This window comes from Acanthochromis polyacanthus, chromosome 18 (genome assembly GCF_021347895.1).
Source record: "Acanthochromis polyacanthus isolate Apoly-LR-REF ecotype Palm Island chromosome 18, KAUST_Apoly_ChrSc, whole genome shotgun sequence".
NCBI classification, from domain to species: Eukaryota; Metazoa; Chordata; class Actinopteri; family Pomacentridae; genus Acanthochromis; species Acanthochromis polyacanthus.
In genome coordinates this window covers 4531990-4554474 of record NC_067130.1, presented here as the reverse complement: position 1 = coordinate 4554474, position 22485 = coordinate 4531990, and the positions used below count along the sequence as shown (strand labels likewise).

General features: G+C 41.0%; 1 protein-coding gene across 1 annotated transcript in view; it reads left to right on the top strand.

Moving 5' to 3' along the window:
* Nucleotides 1-914: 914 nt before the first annotated feature.
* The window catches only part of LOC110965883 (transmembrane protein 132D-like), a 36562-nt gene continuing 14991 nt past the window's right edge, over nt 915-22485 (top strand). Inside the window, exons 1-5 of the mRNA XM_051938941.1 lie at nt 915-927; nt 2393-3311; nt 10108-10245; nt 16364-16535; nt 20099-20242. Of these exons, the coding sequence (XP_051794901.1) occupies nt 915-927; nt 2393-3311; nt 10108-10245; nt 16364-16535; nt 20099-20242 (1386 nt within the window). The remainder of the gene's footprint in view (nt 928-2392; nt 3312-10107; nt 10246-16363; nt 16536-20098; nt 20243-22485) is intronic.

Sequence of the window (22485 nt, the reverse complement as noted above, 5' to 3'; positions counted from 1 at the left end):
ACATGATATCTGCGTGTGCGTTTTTTTTCATCATACATACATGTGACGGCTGCATTTACTGCTAGTGCAGGGCCCTGCTGGGCTCTCACTGTGTGTCTAAGTGATGGAGCTCAGCTTTTGATATTTCCTCCCTATGAGAACCATGAATATGCATGACTTCCTTATCTTTTAGTCCAGTCTTGCACGTGCAGCCTAATGTGTCTACGAGCCTGTCTGAGTTTTTAGCTATGTGCCATTTAAAGATGGTTAATATTTCTTGTAGTGTCACTGCTTAGGATCATTGAGATACTTCTGGGGATCCGCCAAATTAAGACCCGATCAATACATTATACAGTCACTGCTCTCCAGCTGTGTTCATTAGCAGTGGAGCTGCTTTTGAGCTTCAAATCAGGGGCTGCAGTGAATGGATACTAAGGATTATTTTCGTCCTTGTGTATGCTTCATTCCATTATTTGCTTTGACCTGCAGTATATTGTCATGCGATGACTCAGTAAGAGGATATATTTATAGACGATGGATTTGCAGTCATGTCACAGCAAAGGCCAGCCTCTTACAGGAGCTCTTGAATAGCAAACACGTTTTATTTTTAGATAAAAATGGAAAGTATTCAGACATACCTCTCCTGAGTAGAATAATGATGATAAAATGAATTAGATGGCACTCAAACGAAAGACCACAAACATCTGCAAGTTACAAATAATTCTTCTAACCTCAACCTGAAGCCAGCATTCATGAAGCTTTTTTAGCCAAACTGATTTATTTATTTATTACAAAATTTGGTAGGATTTGGTATCAAGTCTCTTTATTATTATGTTTTACTTCGTCAATCCGAGATCTGGATCATCACCAAAATCTAATTAGCTGAGCTTTGTCTCAGAGCTGTCTGTTGCACCAAACATAATTGAAATTCGTTCATGGCTTTTAAAGGTCTGTTCATAGACAAGCTTCAGTAGCAACAGCGATAACGCAGACTTCCCACTGGTAATGATAAGCACACAATAAAATTTCAGTTAATTTAAGCTAATTGGACTAATTGGCCCCTGGTAGGCGGATTTACTGCAGCAAATAAACATTGATGTACAACTGGATCGACCTTGCAGTTTTGTTTTACCTTTGACTTGCCTTCAATCTGCAGAAATGTACATAGTTTGGCCTTTAACATCATTAGTGTCATCTCTGGAATCTATAAGCCGGTTTTCCTTTCAGTTTGTTCCCCAGAATACTACATGTTTAATATCGACTCTGACATCTGTGCAGACTTTCTGTTGCATTCAGGAAAAAATCTTATTTACATATAGATGCATTCGTGAAATATGGTTTGAAAATCAGAGAAGAATGATATATTGCTGCAAAGACCTTTGGGGGAAAAGGAGGTTTTGCTTTGGCAAAGGTTCTTGCCTTTAGATAAGTTATTTTTGTGAGCTCAGGGAAAGTCATATTCGCACATTAATTCGGGAGCACTTCAATATGGAGGACGGCAAGTGTCTGGCAGCAGAAAGTGGAATCTGTCACATACAGCATCCTGTTGGGACAAACAGTCTTCTCACAGAAGTTACAAGAGAGCACTTTCCCTTTTCCTTTATTGCATTGCACAGACATCGAATTTCTGTTGAAGGACAAATGTTGCAGAGGCCTGAGGTGCACCTAAGTGGTATTTGCATTGTGGGATATTTGGGTGTTTGAGTGCTTAAAACAGTATTGATGTGTGTAACTCCCTGCAAATAGAGCCATTTAACAGTAGTGGCCAAATATCTATGTGACCATGCAGTTCATCTGGCTGAACATGTCATTAGGGACATGTAGATTGACCATAATTGTTACCATCTGGTTACATTTTAGAAATTCTACTGTGGGCTTTTCTTCACTATTCCAGCTAAAATGAGTGCCATTGCTGCTAAATTCAGTGGTTTGCTTTGGGAACTGTTAATAGTCTCTTGTATAGAAGGCTGCATGAAAGGCTGTGTGAGTGAAAATGCACTGAGAATAAAACTGTCCTAAAAAGCCCATGTCTGCTTTCCTTTGCTCTCCTCTGTTCAATGCAGGACTCACCCTGGGAAATGAACCACATTTATTATATACAACCATTTCCTTTACCTTGAGTCTGTCTGCATTTGGTTCCTCAAGACGGCCAACTGCCCTCATCAGCGTGTTGATCCTGACTCGATCCTTTTGGAACCTAACTGAACCAACCCCCCTGCCATGGACCCTTTGTTCCTGCAGCCATGATCCCTTTATCAACCCTTCATCCCTCTGTCATCCTAATCAAATGTTTGCAGTAGCTGATTAACTTTGTGAGTGGCAACTGTGCAGATTTACCACCAAACACTGAAATCTTGAGTTGAAGCAGTCTAGTCTCTGCCCTAATTTCACTTTTTAAATTCTTTCTTCCTAGTTGCTGGCAGCCAGAAAGCTGCTGTAGACCCTGGGAGATCATCCACTCCATCTTCAGTTTATCCCACAGTCAACTTTCAGGTCCTCAATGTGGACCATGTGTTCTTGAGACAGGACAGTCCAGAGCCATCGGGGAACGGCAGCCTGAAGGCTCAGAGTTTTCTTATCACTGGTTTAGGAGCCGGTCTCCTCCAGCCGGCTGTCAATGCTTCATATGGCCCCCTGGCTGTAGATGCTTCTATTTCTCCAGACCTGCTCCTCAGCAGTCGCAGGATCCTGCCGGTCATTTTAGGCCGCCAGGTTCGTTCGTCATCTCCTGCTGTCAAGATCCTCTTCCACATGCCCTCAGAAAGTAACATCACAGCTGGGCGAGACACAGAGGGCTCGAGAGAAGATGATAGGAAAAATGGCGGGGTTAAGGCCAAGGACGGAGCTCACTGTGTGACGGCTTACGCCTTCTGGGAGACGAGGGAGGTCCGTGGAGCTTGCCTGGTGCCTCCAGGTGGATTCTGTGTGGCGCAGCTGAAGCCGGAGCCCAACTGGTTCAGTTCAGCCAGCAGGTCAGGAAGCTCTAGCAGGGAAGCGGAAAGAACCGAAGGAGTTAAGGGGCTTCAGGGGAACGTTGTGGAGGTCTACTTCCAGAGTCGGAGGGACCAGACGGGGCAGTGCACCCCACAGGACAGCCTGCAGCGAGTGGGAGTGGGAAGAGGAAGAGACTCTGGGGGATCTGGGACACCGATGAGGAGGATAGGAAGCGTCAGTCTGCTCAGAACTCCACAGGGGAACCCAACTTTTCTTCGGCTGAGACTGGGCGGTGCTGTGGTGATCCAGACATCCTCGAAGCCCCTGAAGGCGACTGATGTGGCAACTTTTTATGTCTTTCTGGCGAGTACATCCACCTTGGAAGGTTTCACACTCAGGTGAGTGATCTTTAGTGTTTTTTTTTCATCATTGTGTTTGTAAAGGAATAGTTGGAGTTATGTGTTAAGCTATTTCTTGGCTTTGAGCAGGGTTTTCTTCCAGACTTTGTTGGTTGCCTTCCATGGTGGGCCCAAGGCCAAGGCAGAGTCTGGCACATTACCACCCCATAAAACTCTAAAACATAGATTAAGGTAATGAAATATAGCATGTTATGTTAGCCCTTTGGACAGCGTCAGTATAGCTATCTCCCATACAGTACTTCTAGTCTTCTATACATGAAAGTGGTATCAATTTCCTCATCTAATTTTTGGCATAAAAGCGAATATAAATTTTTCCCGTTATGTCCGACACCTTCTTCACAGAGGACCACCACATTGTTAAATCAAAGGGAGCTTTTCATACATTTGTTGTGTATAAAATGCTTACAAATACTGTACTGAACTGTCCTCTAGCATTCAAGTTTACTCTGGTCTCTGATAAAGCGTTTTCAGGTCCTTTGGGGTTCAAGCCAAATTTCCTGCAATTCAAGATAAGTCTTCCTCAAGCCTCATATCTGTCAGTGCAGTTCTGAAGTCAAGTTTTAAGTCCTTGAGGAGAAGTCAATTTGCAATTCGTCCTTCATAAGCAAATTGCACGTTGAGACGGCGGTCTTCAGGGTTGCTGACAAGTAAACATGCCATTTACACATTTTTTTTCATCCAAGGCTGAACAAATAGTCTGTTTGTATAGCTGAGACCAATGCAGAGACCTTAAACAGTCAACAGATGTGGCCGTACAAACGCTGCCTAGAGCTTTCTTTCTATTTTTTTGTGTCTTATGGTGTTTAGATTTAAGTGCCATTCCCAGAAATCGAAACGGTGTAATCGTTCAACTGTGTCGGCGAACGTGTCGCAGACAAGAGTTCAGGAGGAATTATATAAAAATTAGTTGTCTCTGTAACACGTGAAGCATAAAAAGACACTTACACCAAGTAAAATCATCAGGATGTACAGTATATTGAAACGTATTCATGAGGGATAAGCTCCATGCATTTAAACGGTTACTTAAGGCACTTGAATACTGATGGGGCTCACCATCAAGGCCATGCAGTAAAATGCTTGAGTGCCAACATGACTTGTGTTGTCTGCCAGTTTCCTTGGCTTCATAAATTACTGACATGCTATATCCTGTCTACTTCAACTTCTCAGTTATTGGGGGGAGTTATGGAGAGCGCTCTTCCATAAGCAGGGGAATAATTGGCAAATGATTCACTGGTTCTCATATCTCGACATCCCACTAACATTTCAACAAGGTTCTCTGGTTATTTGACTTCATAAATAATGCATCTATTTAATGGAGCAAGCAAACAAACAACTAACATCTCCCTTGTTCCTCTGGGTAAAGGTGAATTTAATATAAAAGCAGCCTCGTCACACTGAAGCAAACAGTTCAATCTGTTTTCCAACTTTCCCCCTGCTGCCTCCTGATTCACATCACTGGATGGAGTAAAATTGTGTTTTATCACTCGGCTTCAGATCAGTAAAATGTAAAGCAGTTGCAGAGCGGTTTGTGGTTCCAGTCTTTACTCTGCTTAATGGTTTTGTTCGAAACGCAAGACAAATTTCTCTCTAATCCCGTGATTTAGTGATATCATGCTACAAACATACCAACCGTGCGGTAATCTGCTGCAGTCAAATGGAGAGAGAGGTTAAGATGTGTGTATTAATCCATAGGGAGCGGAGTTAAATCTGGGGCTGTTTGTCAGTCAAATATCTCCTCTCAAATCTCACACTTGCCATTCACAGAAACACACGCGCCTGCACACGCACACACACACACACACACACACACACACACACACAGAGTGACCTGAATGCATTGTTGAAATTAGACGAAAAAGATTTGCTTTAGAGAGACGCTGACCCTTTAACATTCGCTCTTGTTTTCTCTCTGTGAGTATCCTGCTGACAAATCTGCAGGAGCTGAGTGATGCTCTTGAGCTGGCGTGGACTGAATTCCCTCTGGAACGTTGCCAGCGCCTCACTGAATCCTTGCCATGAGGAAATTGGCATGTGTTGGAAGCACATGAGGCTCCCAACCCTGTAGCGAGGTGTCTGTGTGAGCGCAGATTAGTGAATCACTGCGTTTTATGCATGGCTCAGAGGAACTTTGTCTCCATATCATTTCCCAAGTCTGAAATACTTGCTCTTTGACCCTGATTTGCCATCGTCGCACGTGCAAACGCAGAGTCCCAGTGACCTGAATGTAGCTCGGCTGGCGTGCTTGAAATTATGCAAATGAGATTTGGCAGAGAGACGCTAGCCTTCAACATCTGCAAGTTTTGGGGGTTTTTTTTGGTGAGGATTTAAGACCTCCTCACCTGAAATTCCCCAAATTCCTACTCGTTGACCGAACCGCTCAAGTTCCTTCAGTCAGGTCACTGATTTCAGCTTGTGTATTTCTGACCTACTGCCACATCCAGAATGAGATTGAACAAGAAAAGAGGACTCTGTGCAGCAGTTAAGTCCAAGTGAGGTCTAACTCTGAGGAGCTTGGCAAAGTGATTGATTCCTCCTGGGAGAAATCCCTGCTCTACTTCACTCTTTGGCCCAAGATTGAGTCCACTCCATCAGGGTTAGGCCAGATAATCTGTGGCCGTGATTGAAAATGAATCAGGAGGTTAACCCTTTAGGGTAGAGATGATGTGGGCTGACTGCCAGGATTAAATGTGTAATCTGCGCGCATGTGTGTGTGGTTTGCAGGGCGGCCATACCCACCTGTTAAGCACACGGGTGGCTTGTAAACAACATGTATTAAATATGAGAGAACCACAAAACGCCCTATTCACAAGCAGCCCATTTGCAACAAAAACTCTTTTTATTATGCATGAAAGGCTATTGAAAAGTGAATAATAGAGTTGAGAACATTCCAGCTTTCAGTTTTAAACAAAGAGACTGACTGAGTTTGGTAGAACAGCGGTGAAGTTTAAAGGTCGATATCCATTCTGTTCCCCACCTGTGGTCATGAACTCTGGGCAGTGACTGACAAAGACAAAGAGCGAGGATAGAAGTGACCGAAATGAGGTTTCTCTGCAGGGACACTCGTGTCTGCTTGTGGACAAGAAGCTCAGTGATCCAGGAAGATCCTGGCATTGAGTTACTGCTTCTCCACACTCAATGGGAGTCGGCTGAAGTGCTTTTCACCCCTGGGAAGGTTGGCCATCAGGTGATGTTGTCACTGTGACACTGAGCTCGAGAAGCAGCGAGAAAATGATTTATTGGACGTAGCAAAAAATAACTTGGGAAAAATTCACATCCTAATTGAAACGCAGTCTGTTCATTTGTTGTCAGAATGAGGAATCGTTACTTCTTTTTCAATAATGAAATCAGAAAATTAAGATTTATGGGAAAATTAGAACTAGGTCTCTGGTTTTTGATTCGTATTTTGATCTGGCTGCTTGATATTTATTGTATTTCAAACCTTTACTAATGTTGTAAATGAAGACATAATGTGGGGATTTCGCCTTTGGCATAGGAGTCTGATTGATGCAGACATCGATCTCTGCATGAATGTCTTTATCCAGCTGAATTATGTTGAATTACCAGCATGTCAGTTTGCTTTAAAGACCAATTCAGTGTGTGTTTCTGTACAGTCTTATATTTTGTCTTTAAAGGGCTCTTAATCTGATCTCAGTCTCACTGGTTATTGGTTAATCTGGCTGCGCTTTGAATATTATTAATAAATGTGTGTATTTGGATGTGTGTCAGTGTCCTGGACATGGTGACACACTGACTCTTTTTCTAGCACCAATAGATTTTGTGTTTGTGCGTCTTTCCATCTGTCAGTCTTAATGTTCTTCATCCATTTGCAGACTCACTTGAGTCTGCAAATGGATAAAATGGCCCGAATGATAAACAACAGGTTGTTAAAACAGAAACAGACAGATTGTTTGCTGTAAAATAGCAGGTTGTCTCCGTCGGTCATGTGTTCTCATATACGCAGCAGCTTTGTGTGTGTCTGGCTGATGGCATGAAGAGGAACTGGAGTAGATGGAATGACAGATTAGACAGGTGAAAGAGATTTCTTGCCATTTAGAATATTTTGGTCTTGATGTTTTTATTAACAATGGGCATTCTGTCATGATCACAGTGAACACGGAGGCTTCAGACATATCACATGCAACTTTAATACACATTTTACAGAACTTACACCACCACAGAACGACACATATTTGAGTATTATTCAAAATGTAGTACTTTTTCAAAATTCATTTTGGTGTTTTGTTCACAAACCAATGCAGCTTAAAAGTCATTAAAAATGGAGATTTTGAAAAGATGAAGACATTCAGAAACTTAAAGCTGCTGTCCGGAGTTTCCGTTTGTTTTCAATTTATGTATCATTTTTTAACAAAGCTTAAATGTGTTAGTCTAGTTCGATACTATAATATAAAGTTAGTATAACGCGATATGAAAATTTATTCCTGAGCTCCGCCTTCCTCTCATAGACCCCCATGTTATTCCAAAAAGCGCCGGTCGCTGCCGACCAATCAAGTTCGAGCTTCAGCTTTGTCATGCTGTCAATCAACGGTTACGCGCACAGCAAGCAAGCCCATGCAGAGGTGGGCGAGCTACGCACTACGCAACCGCGCGCACATTTGTTTTGCTTGTGGAGGAGAGAGCATCAGGGATCAGCAACTTCCAGAAAAGTTACCAATCCCACGGCTTGTCAGGCCAAGAGACTGCAGGACGTTTTTTGGCTCGGGGTGCTCGCATCGCTCCCCGACCACGGCCTCCATAGCCCGCCTGATGGCTTCGTTTAGATGCCCGACCTCTGGAGGAAGATGTTGGGGCGTCTGGGACATACTCTTCGTCAGAGGAGTCATGCAATTCTGAACTCTAGATAGAAATAAATAAACAATGTAACACATATACACGCGTAAATGCATTAAGTTTGATAAACAACGTAATCGAGAGGGATACACGAGTGTAATCACATATTGAAACTTTACTAGTTCGTCCTAGCAGATTCATGTTATTTTGGTATTAGGACAAGTTAGACTCAATACAGCATTCTAACGTAATTCCTTTATTATTTACTAAATGTACTAAATGTAGAAGAGGGGAAAACAGCAAAACAGGCAAGATGCTGCAGCACTCCGGGCACTTCTCTCATGTACTGTGCGCGTGCACAAATAAAGGGGCGAAATCAGAGGGAGGGACCACCAGTGTTTTGGGAGACGCTGCGATTCAAACTCCGGACAGCAGCTGTAAGGACTGATTTGTGCAACGGCAGATGTAGCCAAAACGGTGCCTGTGCTAACTAGGACTATACATTTCATTGTTTATTAATCTATTGGTTATTTTCTCAATTAATCGATTAGTTATTTGGTCTATAAATTGTCAAAGTCCTGAAAAATGTCAGTGTTTCATACAACCCAAAAAGACACGTTTTGTTTTGTCTACAACCCACAGATAATTGGTTTACTGTCATAGTAGACTGAAGATATCAGACAAAAACAATTAGAAGGCTGGAATCAGAGAATTTGGGCATTTTTTAACCATAAAAGTTAACCGGAATGGTTAATCGATTAAAAAAATAGTTGGTGATTCATGTAACAGTTGGAAATTAATCAATTAGTTGTCGCAGTGCTAGTGCTAAACCTTGCTAACAAGACTTTTTTTTATTAAAAAAAACATGTTTTCACATAAATGTACAGTTTCTCTTCCACTATAGTGATCAGCAGACACAGAAAGTCCACACATATAATACTCCTTTTCTTAGTTTGCTATTTTTGGTAATCTAACAGAACTAGTGTTGGGCTTTTTTCTGATTTCTATTGGCCAACATGGCTTTAGGGTTTGAGTTCTATCAGCACCTGTTGCTTTGGCTCTTGTCAGTGTTTGAATTGTGCTTTTGCGTTTGCATGTAGGTAGAGAATTCTTTATCAGCAAATGATATGTTTAAAAAATATGTTTAAAATATGTTTAAAAAAATATCTGTGGATTTGTGGAGTAGGTGTGATGGAGCATTTTTCAGAGATTGTTTTGTTTTTTTTCCCCCAAAATTTTCAGTATGTATATCCTGCTGGCAAATCAGCGGGAAGTGATGCTTCTGAGCTAGCATGGGTTGAATTCCCCGTGGAATGTTGCCAGCACCTCGCTGAATCCCTGCCACGAGGAAATTGGCCTGTTTTGGAAGCACACAAGGCTCCTACCCTGCTAGCTATGTGTCTGTGCGAGTGCAGATTAGTGAATCACTGCACTTTAAACGTGGGTCAGAAGCATTTTTCTCTCCCTGGTATCACTTATCAAGCCCGTGACTTGAATAACAGCTCTGTGACTGTGTCCTTTTGGATTTTCAGCACTGTCTGGTCCATGCACGTTATTTCCCAGGAGCGTTCTATCTCTCCTAACAGAGTTATGTGTGTGTCTGAATTGGACATCTGATTAACTGATTTCCAGTTCTCCTCGGGGCTAATGGGAATTAAATACCCCTGTTAATTCTCAGTGTGCCTGCGACACATCAGTCCGTCGATGGCTCACCTCGTTGGACGCAACTTGAACAGCTCAACGGACAATGCAATGCAGACAAAACGCGTGCATTTTAAAGGAAGAAAAGCATGCTTTTCCAAGGAAATGCGCACGATTGTTAGCACCCACCCACACAATTATATGTCTGTGAATGAGGAAACAAAGGCGGCAAGCGTAATGGATTTGTTACAGTGTTGCTATACACACAAATACACAAAGCATTCTATACAGCTATAAAACATATGCTTTCTACTAACTCTACTGTGTGTGTGTGTGTTTCCTGCAGGGCAACAGTGAAAATGGGCCTGTCATTCAGTGCAGCTCGGCCCAGTGACTCAGCAATGTGGGACATCATCGTGGAACCTGCGACGCCCAACACCGTTTCTGTCATTTGCAGCAGAAAGGCTGCAATCACCGCAAAGAGGTCAGTTTACTGTTTACATGTAATGAGTGTTTTCATTAGCCTCCATGAAGAAAAAAACTTTAATCTTAATCTCTCCTTAATGTCTTGTGTTGTCTGCCTTTTGGTCCTTGACATGCAGTAATTTCTGCTGCAGCTATGAGGGAAGCTGATCAGGTATCTTGAGAAAATATCTTGTTCAATGTTACATTACCTTTGTAGAACAGGGCAGACTTGAAAATGGTTTATTCTTTTTGTCCTGGGGAAAAGTAATAATTTGTGGCCTTGTGCTCAGCGATGAGCAGACTGTGGGCAGCCGAGCTCCCAGTCTGCATGAGACAATGTGCCGCTGCATTCATTTTCATGCGGTATACATTTTTCTCAGCAGAGGTGAGAGAATAACCCCGTGTGTCTCCAGATATCTGCATCAGAATAAATGAGATACACCTGCATTGCTTTTTGAAAAGCCCTTTCCTCTTTTTTCATTTGAAAAATAACATCCTAAAGAGACTTACTGACCACTTTTTTCAGACACATGATGCATTCACATCAATTTTTTAATCAGCTTGGGGTCTGACAGCCACAGATTATTAATGTGGGTGCGTTTGGATGCCCATATAAACATCATATCCTGATTTCAGATACATGGATAAGTCTGTATCCTGGTTATACTGACTGACAGAAACCAGGATATTGTTTCTTTTTTACATCTTATCTAACTATGCAGATGTCATGCAGGGATTAGTAACCATGATAGTATCACCGCATACATCATAAATACTAGTAATATGATAATACTCGTATTTGTCATGCATATCTGGGATTATGCATAGCCGGATTTTTCCTGATTCTTTGTGAGCGTCATTCCCTGAACACAATCAAAACTTTCCTTCAGTGATACTGAAGGAACAAGAACACTGTTAACTGCTGTAAAAGAAGAAAAACTCTACAGTCTATTATGAACTCTTCCTTAGCCTTGGATTTTTTTCTTATATCTGTCTGGAAATTAATTTCTATTTTAAATCTCAGTTCCTCATATACATGCATACAGACATGTACTGTATACATGCAGCACTTTATACGAAAGAGAGACATGACGAGCAATCACAGAAAAAAAGGAGGAAGCAAAAGATGAAGCAGTTTGTTGAAATTCATGGTTTGCGTCTTCTTTCAGCATAAGTGTAGCTGTGCGGAAGCAACAATGTAAGATCTCGATCTGTAACCCCAATTTTCATTGCGGGATATTTGTTTGTTTTATCCCATTTTAGTTCAACTAGTTGGTCAAGTGTGAGCTCGATTAAACGGCTGAATTGAAAGTAAACACGTAAAACAGAGTTCTGGGACAGACACTGGATGAAAATGGCATCCATGGGAGAGTTGCAAGGTACAAACCACTACTGACTAAAAAGAACATAAAAGTTCTTCCAACTTTTGCTACAACGATATCTAGATGAGCCCCTTGACTTTTGGTAGAACATCCTGTGGAGTGATGGGTCAAAGGTGGAACTTTTTAGAAGACAGTGGTGCTTTACATCTGGCTTAAAATGCTGCATTACACAGAAGAATACCATACCAACAGTGAAACATGGTGGTGGTGGTGGTAGTGTGACGGTTTGAGGACCTGGATGACTCGTCATAATTGATGGATCCGTGAATTCTGTTCTGGATCAGAATCCTCCTGGAGAATATCCACCCATCAGTTCATGACCTGAAGCTCAACAAAGATTGTTTATGCAGCAGGGCAGTGACCCAGAGGGCAAAAAGTGTCTCAAAAAAAAGAACGAAATCAATGTTTTTAAATGGCTGAGTCAAACTTTGGACTTGATGCCAATTGAGATGCAGTGAGAAGACCTAAAAAAGGCAGTTCATGCTCGAGAACCATCTATTGTGGTTGAATTCGAACTATTCTGCAGAAAATGTGGGCCTGAACTCCTCCATGTTGATGTAAAAGACTGATCAAAAGCTGGAACAAAGGTTTAACTGCAGTTATTGCTGCTAAGGATGGACCAACCAGTTATTAGTTAAGGGGGCAATTACTTTTTCAATAAATCATCATTTAAAAACTGCATTTTAGGTTTTGTGGGTTATATCTGTCTAATATTCAGTAAATATAAATACTAGTTTGATGATCTGGAACATTTATTTGTGATAAATGTGCAAAAATAGAAGAAATCAGGATACTTTTTCACAGCGTATATGGCAAAACGGTATCAGTAAATCAAAGTACTGTCCTCCCACTCCTTTTAGTCTAATATTAATTTAATATTCATGTCAGAGCCTGTTCCTTTGCCTGTTATTTCTGACGCACACCAGTTGATCATATCGGCTCTGCCTGATGAAGATGCTGGTCGCACACCCCAGCAGCCGCCTCTGCCCAGCAACCTCCCTCCCTCGCTCCCTCCCGCCCACACAGACACAACACCACCCGCCGTCCGCCCGACCCACATATCCGTAATCATCCATAATCACGGCTACGTTATCCAGGCTTAAGCGCTTGCACGTTCAGAAGTGGAGATTAGAAAGTAGAGATATTCCAAGTCGTGTCTCTTGTGCTGAGCCTCCACCAGGGGACACGTACACACATGCAAGACACACTAACACACACACACATGTACACACTTCCACCACTGTGCTTTGCAGCGATGATATGTCCAGGGGTTTAAAGTCCCCCTAATAGATGGATTTCCAGGAAATAGGGGCATTAACCCCTTCTGTGTTTCGCTCTCACGTGCACTATATGTTCAGCCAGTGAATCTGTTTAAAATCCGTTTTATTTACGGAAGAAGAAATTCATTGATATTTTAAACATTCTCATAGACGGACATTGTAGATCCATGTCTGTACTGAGAATTGCAGAGTTTTGGAACGAGTTTATTTTAGAAGCTTTCAGGTATATTTAACAAAAACACACGTCTTTACTTTTTTCTGCTTTTGCCTTATTGTATAATAGATCAAAACCTCTATGGAGGTTGTTAGCAGAATAGTTAGACATTTTGGAGGGCCTGAAAATAGGTTGGAAACAGCTATCCTGCCTCTATCTACAGGTAATAAAATAACTTGTCAGCAAATTGTATGTTTTTAATCTGTACAAAAGTGTAAAATTCCAGTTCATATTTATGTGCCAAATGTTTGTTTTTGGCCAGACCAGCTACTTCCTTCCCATTTCCACTATTTATGTTAATCTAAATTAGCATGCCACTAGATCATACTGATCATCTTGTCATCTAAAGCCCCTTTCAGATGCACTCCTCTTCTTTAATCTAAAGCCATCTGAACATGTCGGCTTCATGTGTGAACGAATTCTCTGGTCTCTTTGCCGCTTAAATTGCAGCTGCAATCTTATCAGGTCAGACCTAGAAACATTTCCATGTCATTTTCAACAAGTCCAAACTGCACCCATTTACCAATAATGGATAGATATGTGTAAGAGACGGTGCTTCCAGCTGTGCAAAGTGATTTGGGGAGAGGCTTTTTCAACATTTCAGTAATTTTATTTCAAACAAAAACATCCCAAAGAGCACAAAAGATAGCTTTCTCATTGACTTTGCTTTGCAATTTTGAATCTGATGGGCTACAAACTGATACGTCCTGAAAAACTAGAACTGCTGCAATGAAAACAGAGACTGACTGCATTGGGATAGTAAATGTTAGGGAATTCAAATGAGGAGGCAGACTCAGAGACACTAGTCTAGAGAATCGGATGGCTTATGTTGAGAATGAGGTTTACTGACGTCAGGAGAACTGATACAATGAGCAACACAGTGATGTGAGCATTGCCAGCACCAGTTCTAAAGATTCTTTTCGACCTTGGGTATATAAGGAATTGGGAGGAATGCCATATTTAGATTACCGCCCAATAGGGAGACAACTTGTCTGCTCAAGAACGTCAACTAGACAATATCTAATCATTGCCAACAGCATCTACCTTTCTCAGGGTCATATTAGAGACAAAGAGGGCCTAAACATGCATACAGCCTCAGATTGGGAGAAACAAATAGGAACGAGGGTCAAAAATGATAACCAGTACGATAATCTGAGATGATCTGTAAGTTCTACAACTTGATTTACAGTGACTGCAGTTGACAGATGCAACCTGGAAACCAAGGAAATACCTCAATAAGAGGAAAGAGAGTAATTTTTCCTTCACAACAAACAGGAGCTGAAGTTGAGGTTTTGCTTCCAGCTGTTAAGTCTTTTCTCTGTGTTTAAAAAAAAAAAAAAAAAAAAAAAAACCTGCAGTATGAGACAGTAGCAGGATGCATATGAGCGGCCCCCAACCAAGAGAACTATGCACATGGAACAACCTAACAGTTACAACAACAGTGCCGCTAACGTGAATAAATAGTTATCATTTTCAACAATCCTAAGTCAGGATCTAACAGCAAGTCACACTGTGTAGGAACATTAACATAAAACTGGCTGTCTGAATGATGGAGTGCCGTCATTTTAGCATTTTGATGAAGCCAGTAATACTACAACCCATATCTAAAGAGTTCTTAACTCTTCCGAAGAAAGATAAGATTATTTCTGCAAATGTCCAGTTTTTCATTTAGTCAAACTGCTAAGTTAATTTGATCTTCATTGTTTTGGTTGTGACAAGCTTTTATGAACTATCATATTCTGTGAGAAGCTCAAGAGAATCAGTCTGGCAATCAGAGACGGAAACAGACATTCAGTGGAAGAGGTTACATAAGCCCGACTAAATAGCTTTAATGAATTTTGAGTCTACTGCCTGGAGCATCAGCTAAAGAACATTTGTCTCTCACAACCAAAAACAAAAAGAAGAGAAGAGTGCTTCACTTTTTTCTACTTGTGACTTTTCATTTGTGACCTAGAATGCCACAAGTCACCTCATAATGGCCTCTTTCACGTCGCTCTTTATTCATTCCTGTGCAGCGATCAGTCCTTGGGCTCCTTTTGATCGAGCATGAATATCTCATATGTCTGTAGAGGCATCCATGGTTGTGTGTGTCCTTGCTGCCGCTGCCTTCAACATGTCCGACCCCTTTTTAGATGCAAGTTTCGGCTACATAGAGGTTTATTGTTTTGCTCTATGCAAAGTTTGCTGCACTTCAAAGTGCCACCGCTCCATTCATATCCTGCTCCTTTTTCCCTTTGATCTGCTCGCGCTGACAGGTATGCCTACACACTCTGCAGCATCAAATAACATCGCATGCCACTTCTTTGACAATCCTTTGACCAGAATACTTGGCTGAAGTCTCTGCCAGCTCACTTAATCTCTCCTCCACACTGTCGCCTCATTCTTCCGTCTGCTGATGCTGAAATGAGACTCTTGTGTATTGTCTGTACTTTTTTCGAGCTTTACAGGTATTTTATTTCCCCCAGCCAATTTTCAGAATAATTTCTGTCTTTTTAATTTGCCTAGGCTTTCTTTTGTCATTTTTTTTTTTTACAGCTCTTCTCAAAGGGAACACCACAGATGACACATCTCAGCTCCTTTTGCACCTGATATATTGAAATCTTTATATGCATAAAGATTTTATGGTGCAGATAACACCAGTCAGTCAGTCTGCTGGCTGATTACTCTGACAAAACAGTGATGCCAGTTGAGCAAAATGCGCCTTGACTTGCTTTAACTCTTTAAAGGGCACTCATTGAAATACTTCATAATTCAAAATGCCGTTCTAGAGTGTTATTGGAGGGCATAAGACCTTTGTGTTTTTTTTTTTTTTAATTTTCATGTTGAAATTCAAGGTCAGTGAAGTTAACATATATGGCTCCTTGTCTGCTAGTGGTAAAAAAACAAAAGCAAAACACATGCCAAGAAATGTATATATCATCACTTGGCACAACTACTCAACCATAAAATGGTTAGTTTTGGTGTTTCGACTGCAAAGATGAAAGGGGGCCGAGCCAAAAGTCCATCTTTTTCCAACTTCAGCGAAAAGAGAAAGTTTGATACATTCCAGGCCTCTGCTGATTGGTCAAATGCCACATTGTAGTGTGCAGTAATGTAGAGTGATCTTTGCTGATTGGCTGAGTGAAAATGCTTCTCTACCTCACTGAGAGGTGGAGAAACGCCATATTTGGTGCGCGCGGAAGTTACCACATATGATCACTGGCCCGTTGAAGGGTTAACTTCTCTAACCATGTTACAGTTGCAAATTTTATCTCCAAACAGGGGTCTTCTTGAGGTTTTACAGCTGGATTTTGTACCAAAAGAAGTTTCAGAGCAGGCCGAGAGTCACACCATCTCCTGGCGTTTGGAGCTGCCTGGGAATGTCAAGGATGTGGGCCTTATGCGCATCCACACCACCCAGAAAGACTATGTGGGGCTGGCGCCACTGGTGATGGTGAGAAACATACGCAGTCGATGCATTTCAATAATATTTTGTCATTTTATCATCCATATATATCATTTGTGTAAATGTTTTTTTTTCCATTACTATGATTTACAAACACTGCTTCCCTTCCAGGCTGCAGGGTAAATGATTCGTTCTATCTATTGCACTCTTATTAATCCTGTTAATTGAAGAAAGAGGAGGTTTTAAAAGACAGAGAGAGGCTCCAGATAAGGCTGCATGCCAGGTCACTTGGCTTTGTCGTAGGGGAACATCAGGGCAAACAACGTTCTCCAACTGGCTCAGTCTGACTCAGTAAAGTTGCTATTCATTGCCTCAATAAAAAGGCAGTTTCATATACTTAACTTCCTGATGAATAAGCAAAATGAGATGAGATCACCTGAGAGTTTGCATCATAAATAAGCAGCTGTTAAAACGTCACAAAATAGTGCACTCTGCTCTGAAGGGAAAATGCCACATTTGTTGGACTTGCATACACTGATACTGCAGTCTTTTCTCCTACCATTCGAAAGCGTTCAAAGTCACCAGCTTTAATAAAGAAATATACACTGATTGGTGACATTCTATTCACTCAGTAATTAGCATTTTAATTAGCAGCATCCTATTGTACTATAATGATATAGAAAGAGCTAAATCTGGAAGTCCTTAGAAAGTCAGCTTACATGAATGATAAAGTTCATCAATTGTATTTTGGTTTTAGGAGGGGAAAAAAAAACGTAGTTTAATGTTGTCAAGTAAATCATTTTTGTCATCGATCATTTCGAGAGAAAAAAAAATGGCCAGAAATTACAGCGTGGATCCATATCTGACCATGACAGGAGATTCACTAGTCTATTTCATGGTATGATGGTCAACATGAATCAGACAGCCATTTGGGAGCAAATATGTTTCATCTCAGTCACTTACAGGATTCACATGAGGAAAAATCCTTTTTCGCAGCGTTACAGCGCAGTGAACAGGCCTGTTTCAAGACGGGGCTGGGGCTCCTTTCTCATAGAAAAACAAATATTACAACCGTTTGGGAATCAAGACCGCAGGTGCAGACGGAAAGCTTCAGGAAAAAGAGCTCATGTAACATCATAGCATGTATCAGAAGGTTTACAGTTATTATAAAGATTATGGAATTGATGTCAAAGAAGGCTGCATGTTTGATTTTCTGTGCAGGGTTTGCAATATTTCTTAGAGTTAAACAAGCGTTTCTCTTGTTTACCTACAAACCAATGAAGGATTTATCTGTCAGGGTCACTGAATGAACAAACAATCCCAAAGGTTACCATACCGTTCAATTAAAGCAATGTTTTCAAGCAGATTTAAAGTAAAGCTGAACTACTTGACCCAAACTTGATCGTTGCAAACCAGATTATTTCCGAGCTTGCAGACATTCAGCGTGCCACTGGCATCGTGCTGGTATTGCTTTCTGATTTCCCCCCTGATCCAGTGGCTTATGTTTGGTCAGTGTTGTGGCCTGAACTGGAGCATGTCCTTTTGGAATTGCGGTCAGCAGCTGTCAAGCCCACAGAGTTCAGAACGCGAAGCTGCCAGGGAACATCTGCCGAGCGTCGCCTGGTACTTTGGCTCACAAGTATGAGGCGGGGGAAAAAAAATAAAAATAAAGGGGGGGGGGGGGAAACCCCACTGATCAACCAAAGCTTCTTAAATACCGCCAGCACCTTTAAAAAGACATTTTCAGAGATCTTATAAACTGGAATGTATTCGCAAATCCACGCTGAAGGAGGAGTTAAAGTGTACAATTACAGCTACATCGGGCTTGATGGCAAATTACAGGATGAGTAAGAGCTGAGCTGCTGCTCAGTGCTTACAAAGATGTTCAGTACAAGGTGGAGAAAATGGGTTGGGAGATTACAAACCTAATCAGGTTTAGGTGTTAGTGTGAGTAGAAGTGCTGATCTATGGATAATACAACACACCAGAGGACTTCTTTTCATGCAGGTGTCTGTGTGTTACCGAGACAAACATTAATAACATCAGTGTGACATTGGCTTCAGTTTTTAGCACATCTGTCCAGTTTGAGCGTTTAAAGTGGGATTTAAATGATTTTGGTGTTTTAATCTCTGTTAGTCTTCCTCTCTGCCCAGCATCAAGCTCCCATACAAATAGTGGTGAGTCTAAAATGTGTGTAACGTGAGTTCACCAGGATTTTAACAGTTTCTGATGCATGATACCAAATGAGTCAAAAGTCTTCTATTTTTAAAAATATTTTTCACCCTCACTACCCTATCTATGTAGCTAAACTTCTTCAAAAATGACATTTTAATGATTAAAAATCAGCCCTATATGGAAAAACTGCAAGGTGCTCATCGTAATCGCTGCCTGCTGAGTATTTTTACCCAAATTTTAAGTGTGAAGTTAAAATGAATCTCAGAAGCACAACAATGAGAAATACAGCAGGTAGAAGTAAACTCAAATTCTCCCTGAAGAGTAAAATTTTTCGTGAAAGTCGGCAAATAATTGTTTCACCCAGGATATGAATTGATCACATCCACGTTTTACTCCAGCTAATGCCAAAATCAATCATAAAATATGTTTTTAATCACGAATTTGGAATAAGAAGCTAAAAATGCAGTTTTTTATGATTCTGTTGCAAAAATTTTGATCTGGTTGCGTTTTCTGTTTGTGTAAAATTCACAGAACTAAAGAAGGATTTGATCATCCAGCTGTTAGTGTGGTTGACAGCTGTGGGAATTAACATGTCACGACCTACGGTTAACCTATATCCTAGCTCAGTTACCGGATATCTATGGGATGAGGTGAAGCAGCAGCTCCTCTTAAAGGCAGGAAAACGCTTACTGTGCATCGAGGAACTGAGCATTAAATATTACCAGGGCATGTCTGGCGTCTGGATGGTTAAGATGCATGCCACATAACTGCATGCAATTCATTGCTGGAGGACTTTAGTTACATATAACCCTCTTCTCTGCCTGTTTTATTGTCTCCCTCTAGACCAGGGGTGGACAATTAATCTTCCTATGGGACCACATGTGAAACTTTGACAGTTGTTCAGGGCCAGAGCAGTACACTTACAGCTCTGCTCAGTATATACTCTATAAAAACAGTAAATGAAGAAACACAATGAATGGGTCAATATATAATTGAGAGACTTTTGAAGTCCATGGGATATATCTTGCATACATTTTTATTAAAAGTAAAAAATAATAATTTTTTATGTTCATTATGATCACATCTTTACAAATGCCATAATTATTTATTATGGAAACAATCACTTATTGATTAAAAAAAAAAGACTGGATATCACTAAAATGTGAACTAAATAACTGTCTCAATTGAATAAAAACTTTTAATAATAATATATCGAATTTTATAGGGAAAATAACAAATTGTATCTGTGTCCAAGAAATCACTTTCAACTAAGTTACCCATTACAAAAGCACCTCTCAAAGAAATATGAGCCTGAAAGTTAGAGCAGACATTCATCTTAAGGGAAATGTATAATTTTCTTATCCAATCCAAAGCAGCAAAAAATAGACCGGGGACAAGGCACTGACTACTCTTTGTCTGCCTGTCTTTGTACACAGAACACTGATGTCTTGAATACTGCCGTGCTGACGGGTAAAATGGTTTCGGTCCCGTTGAAAACTCTGGCTGTCGAGGCCGACGGCTCAGTCACCGATGTCACCAACTATACCAGCTGCAGGTCCACAGACGAGGATGTACTGAAGGTAAGTAATGAAAGCCGCCGGCCTACAACCTGGATTGCTGTAATCCTTTTCATGCTGCTTGTAAATGTGTCCGCCTTATGTCTGCACAATATGAAAAATCTAATCTGAAATGCTGCGGTAGATGTAGTAGTCGTGATTACACTCAGAGCATTCACTGTGTGTTTGACTGTGCTGGACTTCATGTATAAATAATATAATGTGTTTTAAACAAATGAAAATTACTTTCATGCAATATAAGAAAAATAACCTACAGCGGCAGTAGTTGTTGTTGTTTCATGTTTATTTGATGCCAGTTCAAACTGAATGGGATTCAGCCCTAATTTGCACACAAAGTCTGCAGGATGATTGACGGCTGATTCAGCTGAATTTGGACACATTGAAAAAAACTCATTCATTCGTGATTCATTCTGCCTTTTAGACATCCGCTGTCACTGTGCCACCACACTCAACAGGTCCAGCTCCAGTCTGAGTAGCGGAGTGCTGTGGATAAAAGCCGCTTCTTCAAATGTGGCATTAGAGACTGAGCTTATGATCCCACCACTCAGTCCGTAAGCACAGCGATTTGACCTTTGTGCAATGGATCCGTGTTACTAGGACAGCAGGAGCAGAGACGGAGAAAGAGGGTGAAAGAGAAGCAAAGAAGAAAGGGAATTGTATTATTTTCCATTAGACGGCATGCCAGCCACTGGCATTGTGAGTGTAAGTCAGAGCGTTTAAGTGTGTAAGCTTAAGAGAGTGAGAAAAGAGCCAAACAGAAGGAGAGTGTGTTTGTAATGATTTTCTGTATCAGTAGAGGAACTTAATCCAGTTATTATTGTGTCTCTGAATGGTCTCTTATGCTTCCTGCAGTCTCTGACCCCTTTTTAGAGCAAAGCCACAAGCCAGGTGAATATAAAGCTTGAAAGAACACTTTTTCTTTAATGCTATAACTGCCACAGGCTGAAGCTTTATTAGGGATTCATTCATGTGCAGCACACAAACTTTTAGATTTAGCAGCACGCTAACAGAAGACTCATTGTACATGCTTTGAAGAAAAGTTAAAGAAATAGGTGTGTTTGCAAGTTTAAACTCTTTAAAGCAGCAGAAATGTGTTTTTTTTTTCTGACAAGATTACACAAAAACTACCAAGCCTAATTTCATTTGACCTGTATTCCAATATACTGTTGCAGCTTCAACTACATATCATGTGCACTTTACATTTTAAGTAGCCACTTGGAATCCAGGGCTGCACAGTGGGTCGCTGGTTAGCACCGTTGCCTCACAGCTAGAAGATCCACGGTTCGCGTCCTAGCTGGGATCTTTCTGCATGAAGTCTGCATGTTCTCTCTGTCCATGTGTGGGTTTTATCCAGGTTCTCTGCCTTCCTTCCACAGTCCAAAAACATGCTGAGTTTAATTGGTGATTATAAATTGTCCATAGGTGGGAAAAAATACATAAGACATAACAGAAGATTAGTGGAGGAACGAGTGCAGCATGTTCAGTCAAACACAAGCTAATGCTGCTGCTAAAGTTAGCCACCTCACGGAAAACCACCATGTACATTCACTGTGCGGTACCTGTTGATTTTTGTCTGTGCCGGTAAATTAATTTAAATAAATTTATTTAAACCAAGAAATGTCACATGCAGCCACGTAGCTGTAGAGCATCTTCTTCTTAAAAAGTGTGAGTGTGATTGTTTCTCTCTCTATATAGTCTTGGGATAGACTGGTTACCTGTCCAGGTGTCCCCTGCTTTCGTCCCTAAGTCACCTGGGATAGACCCAGACCTCCCATGACCCTAATGAGGATGAAGTGGTGTATAGATAATAAATGGATTATCTATGGTTCTTCGCCCCAGACCTCTGCCTCTGCCATAGTGGACCCTCTTGCCCACACCAGCACACCATTTCCCTGGACTCTAGCTGATGAAGTTGTAAATGTTTTGGTTCATTTTTCCTGCTTCTTCATGCATTGAGTGTCCTCTGGTTCAGTTCTATCAGTTACCAAAGTCCTGCAACTTTTTCTGTTTGTAGCGTATAGATGGGCCTCTTCAAACAGAATTTAGGAAACTAGCTTTCCAGATTCTGCTTTATATCTAGTTTTTTAATCTTTATATATATATGTATATATATATATATATGTATATATATATATATATATATATACACACATTCTCTGTGTGTGAGAGTCTTAAATTGCTGTTTTTCTTTTGGTTCTTGCTCAAATGTCAAGTCTGCCAGACTTTACACTTTGAAACTCTGCACC